Genomic DNA, 5,621 nt, shown 5'->3' on the forward strand with positions numbered 1-5,621 from the left:
TACTCAGCAGCAAATGCCTTGAAATCAAACAATATGAGCAAGCAGCCTTTCTCTTTCCCTTTGGCGCCAAAACCATTACCATTGGGCTGTGAGGAAAGAAGTGCCACAACTGAAACTACTGGATCCATTGGATCCAAACCATACAGGACCTTGTGTCCCCTGGGAAAACCAGCCAAGTAGTCTCCAAATCCAGCTACCTTTTTCTTTGGGATGGTTAATTATTACGAAGTCCTAGGACTGAACCAAAATGCCTCGCAAGAAGACATTAAAAGGGCCTACCGTAAGCTGGCATTAAAGTGGCACCCTGACAAGAACCCTTACAACAAGGAAGATGCAGAGAAGAAATTCAAAGCTGTAGCTGAGGCTTATGAAGTTCTGTCAGATCCTCAGAAACGCGCTCTCTATGACCGGCCTGTCAAAGAGCCAAGGTTCAGAGGGAGAGGGGCCTCTGGCACTTATTCCCACAGCCCCTTTGATTTTGACTTTGTGTTCCGCAGCCCTGAGGAGATCTTCAGAGAGTTTTTTGGAGGAATGGACATCTTCGCACATGATTTCTGGGACAATGAGTTTGACGATGACAATCGTCGAGAGGAAAACCGAACTGGGTTACAAAGTCCCTTTGGCCTCTTTTCCGGACTAGGTGCCTTTTCCAATTTTGCGTTTAATTCCCTTGGGCCCGGCGTGCACACTATGTTCTCCTGCAGGTCCTTTGGCGATGATAGCAGTGGAGCACAGAATTTCAGATCTGTAGCAACTTCTACGGAAGTGGTTAATGGACGGAGAATCACCACACGAAAAATTGTCGAGAATGGGCAAGAAAGGATTGAAATCGAAGAGGATGGTCAACTGAAGTCCATAAGAGTAAATGGAAGAGAACAGTTGAAATGCTAATAACGCTCCACATGTCTGTCCAAAAAGCAATAGTCAGCTGCTTGAACGATCTTAAAAGGACTCTTGTTCCGTAAAAACGGAAACCAACTAATAAACTCGTTCACTGAGTTCAAGACCTATGTGGTAATGACTTCTGAATTACTTGGAATAATTCTGTACTCTGGTGGTCAGGGTGTGATCCCCAAAATGAAATAGCTCATGTGATCACCTCAGTCTATGGTCAATGATCTTACTGTTTAGGTGGTTATCCTCTAAAATCAATTGCTGGGGGACTGGTAACTAACTTGGACAGGTGTTTAATTAGAATATTTTTGCCCCAAAATTTTGAGGACAGGATCAACTGTGCATACACAGCAGTGTAACTCTGAATGAAACAGAAAATATGTATTTATAAAGACAGTCATAAAAGATAGAAGAATTGGGATAGAAATTCTTCTGGATAAAAATGAATTCTGATGGTTTTGTAGGCATGTAGAAATAAAAATAACAATATCAGTGATCAAATCAACTTCTTTCTGGAGCTTTATGTCTTCTTTTAGATTAGAACATGCAAACTACATTAATATATTTTTGTATAGAATGAAAACACACACACACACATTCTTAGAAACACTTTACCTGTTTTTAAAATAAGCCAAGGATATATTATTTTTAAAAACTAGAAAATAATGTTCCCAAAAATGAAGATACAAAATTTATAAATGCCACATGAACTATTTGGGAAGTATAATGGCAAGAAGTAAGTTGGAAAGGTTAGTAGAGGCAACTAGGATACCCTCTGATAGGAAACAATGAATTTATCCAGTAAATCTTGAAACATGGAGTGGGAACAGTTCAAGAGATAAACAAAACAACAATAATTTAGGTTATGATTAGGGAACCCTTTCCCAAAGTCATGTATCTTTAATATTTTCCTGATTATATGATTATATCCTTTGCTGGACCAAAAAATTGAGTTGCTAAAGATCAGTGAGTATATTACTTTGATGGAAACATGAACCTGTTAAGTCTTAGCCTACCACATTTGCTGGACAAATTCAATGTATGCTAAGGCATTAGTCTGTCACACTACCTGTATTTAAATTAACATTATGCACTGATGTTAGAAAGACCATAGTGCTGTCAAAAATTTTAAAAACAATGTTTCTTATTATTTATGGCATTTATTGTTAAATTTACATCCTGTCTTTTTATTCAAGAACTCCTTCCTCCTATTTTCCCAACAACTTAACCCTGTGAGACAGGTTGGACTAAGTAAATGGTCAAAATCACCCACTGAGCTTCCATGGTTTGAAGCTGGGTCACTGTGGTCCTAGACCAAGAATTGCACCACTACACCACAATGCCTGATAGAACTCTTTGCTTAGATTTTGCATGTGGAATGTCTATGCTCAGTTCTTGGTACTTCTAATAAGGTTATTATGAGATAGCAGAGCTGAAATGGATCTTTTCCTGGCATCTAGAGGAGCCATGGTCCGTTAGCATGGGAAAAGTTGAAGGAGACAGCGCAGCATTGTTACTTTAGCACAGAACCCTGAAGTCATCTAGCAAGTCATACTTGATACATATTAGTCTGATATAAGCTAGATTTAGTCTGAAAGAAGATACAGTTTTTTAAAGTGTAGAAATGATATTTGAAGAAAGATGGCAAAACAAACTGCTATCTAATCAGGAGAACATTCACAATCATTTAATATGACTTTTATTAGGACTTACTACAATTCACAGTGCAGCCTGAAGCACTTCAAATCACATAGAGCCTCCTTTGGTCTTAAACCAATTGTATTCTTATAGTCTTCCATTCCTCCAAGAAGCTCAAGAGGGCATAATGGTTCTTTTCTCTGCCTTAATTTATGCTGACAACAGCCTACTGGCCCTGTCCTTACAGCATGCTTAACTGGTCAGTGGGGTTTGGGTATTGTAAAGGGATCCATCCCCTCCCTCAAAGATGTATTCACCATCACCTGGATTCAACCACACGTCTTCTCCTGGGAAGACTTAACCTACCATGGGACATGGGCATATACAGATATAGATCTAATATATAAGTGGCTATATTTACAGCCCTGAGGACTCTATTCACTTACGACCAACTGGCTCAAACTCTTCCCATGTGATCATACTAGACTGTGCCTCAATCCATTCCAAAGGGCTTACCCAGCTGAAATCCGACTAAGAGCAGATCCAAGTGATGTAATTGATACATGCCTATAGTAGTCTTCACAGCAGCCCTGCAGATATTCCTTTGCCCCCTCCTTTCCCAGGAGGGACTGAGTCATCCTAAACTGGGCCACTGGACAGCTATCTGTGGATGTGGTAAGAGTGGAAAAACAATTATGTTTTGCCACTCTTATCACCACAAGATAGTCTTTAAGAAAGGCTCTTACCTCTGGTTTTTTGTTTTCTGCCAGTGGTACTTTAGCTATCTCTTCTACTGCTTCATCTCCCAAAGCTCCTCTGAGAACCAGGGAGTATTCTGGGGTGCACAAGAGAGAGTCTGCATAGGTGTGATCTGATTTAAGACTGTTGCCACCCCCTCATTCCAGGCAGTGACCAAGACCAGAACATCACAGCCTCAGGAACGACCCCTAGTTTCCTCTGAAATTCAGCAGGACCCATCAGGTGCTTGTTGTGGATTGGCCCTTCCTCCCTGCAGTTAGGAGTGGCTGCAGAGAACTCCAAGGCTAACAGATATTATCTGACCAAGACAATGGATAATCAGTCTCATAACCAATTATTTGCAGAGTTACACCTTTGGAAGCCACCAGGGTTTCTTGGATGACCATAATCATTCCATCACCCCTGCCCTGGGGTTGCTGGTGCCACACACTTGACAACCAGGTAGTCACATTCCAAGAGAGAATCTACTGTCCCCATGCCCATCCAGGCCTCAGTAATGCATAGCAGGTCAGCCCTCTCATCCACTATTAGATCATGGATGTGGGAGGCCATTCAGTAGCAGCAGCTGAAAGGTCAGGCACTGAGGCTGAGCACAGGGACATGATGCACTGAGACTGTCAGTGGGAGAGTCCTGTCTCCCACCATATCTCACCCTGCTTATTACCACTGTGATGCTACTATGTATTCTACTCCTGACACATTACCCTCTACCTCTTCCCTCCGTCCCTCAAAACAAGGGGCTCTAACCCACACTCAGATGCCACAAACATCCCACTACAGGCTAATTGGTTCTTCTGGACGTTTCTGCCCCAGCATGCAGTGTTCTTGGTCTTGGACAGTCAGCCTTCTTTCCCTGATACACAACAACTACTTTACCTTCTACCTTCCCTCACTCTCACTGGAATAGGTATACTCGCAAAAGGAGGATCATTATCCCCCCACCCTATCTGCAAACCTACCCAGCAGGCTATGAGTTGCTGTCACAATGTCACAATCCAAGATAACTGGAGATCTCTCTCCACTCTGAAACCGGGATGCCTCTCTCCTGATAAGAATAAGGAAGTGGATAGAGACAAAATCCTCCCAAATAGACAGAGTCCCAAGGGGCCATCTCCTGCTTGCTGTCACAGTATGAAGAATGTCAATGGAGAATGTGAAAGAATCTGAGTGAACATAGCTCTTGAGATAGGAAACTTCTCAAACAAAGATGAAATAAATTAGACCTTCTAAAAAGTGAATGAGAGGACTGAAGTCTCTGTGGATGAAGATCTTGTGGCTGGGTGGACAACTCATTTAAAATGTTGGTTTGTGTGTGGAAAGAAGGAAATAAATATGGGAGGAGGAAAACCCACTGTTGGGATTCCACTTAAAAGAGGAAGGCGAGATGAGAAGCCACTCCTTTAGCTTTACTGAAAGACCAGCTTCATTGGGCTCTTTTGTCAAGACATATCTCTTCCAACATAGTACAGCTGAAGAAAAGAATTGGAAGCAAGGCCACCTGAACCAACTTCAGTGGTTCTGCTGAGAGACCATCTGTTGTTTTATCTTCCTGAACTGTTTCTTATCCAATTTAATTGTTATGATAACTATTATTTAACTTTAAGAGTTAATGTCTGAGTTTGCTTGTTTTCTTCTCTTCTCTTCTCTTCTCTTCTCTTCTCTTCTCCTCCCCATATCCCAGTTTTCTTTTGTATTGTGTCATTTAGATGGTAAATTTTTATTCATTTTCCATAAGGTGTTCCAGGACCTTTTTTGCCTGAACAGTTGAATAAAAAGGCTCCATGTACAGCTTTTTTTTTGGAGGGGGGGTTAAGGAAAAGCACTTACAGTGAAATTGTCATTAAAATAATGCTTTAATATAATTACATGGGGGCTCCCTTTGGAATGAAATGGACCTACTTGCCCAATCTCAGAAAGGATCTCAAAGAGCTGTAAAAGTTGCAGAGGCTGGCAGTCAAATGATCAGTGCCTCAAGGACCTCTGGTATAAGCAAAAGCTAATGTCTTTGAGTCCTGTTAATCAGGAGAACATAACCAAAGATGATATAAATGTTGTAGACACAGGGCCAGATGTAGTGCTTAAGGACCAAGGGATTCAAGATCCCCAAGTCCTCCACCCTCTACTTCTCTCACTGTTCAGTGGACTGGGAGAAGTAGGCTTATATTTGATAGGGACTACGGGGAACAAGCCTTGTAGTTGTCCATGGGCATCATTTTTTTCCAGCCTGACCATTTTTTCCTTATAGGCTATTTCTCCCACTTCTGTCCTCCCAGCTGATGGGGCTGAGAAAGTGTCCATTAGCTGGGTAGCAAGGAGTGAGATGCTCTAAT

The 5,621-nt window shown here is 41.7% G+C and overlaps 1 protein-coding gene across 1 annotated transcript; it reads left to right on the plus strand.

Annotated features, from left to right (window-relative positions):
• Positions 1 to 210: 210 nt before the first annotated feature.
• Positions 211 to 915, plus strand: DNAJB8 (DnaJ heat shock protein family (Hsp40) member B8). Its single transcript, XM_007439437.2, has one exon. It carries the CDS (start codon positions 211 to 213, stop codon positions 889 to 891), a length of 681 nt encoding a protein of 226 aa, XP_007439499.1. The 3' UTR covers positions 892 to 915.
• Positions 916 to 5,621: the final 4,706 nt, after the last annotated feature.

This window comes from Python bivittatus, unplaced genomic scaffold (genome assembly GCF_059951505.1).
Source record: "Python bivittatus isolate LINGU-HERP-01145 unplaced genomic scaffold, Pbiv_v1 ctg000080_np1212, whole genome shotgun sequence".
NCBI lineage: Eukaryota > Metazoa > Chordata > Lepidosauria > Squamata > Pythonidae > Python > Python bivittatus.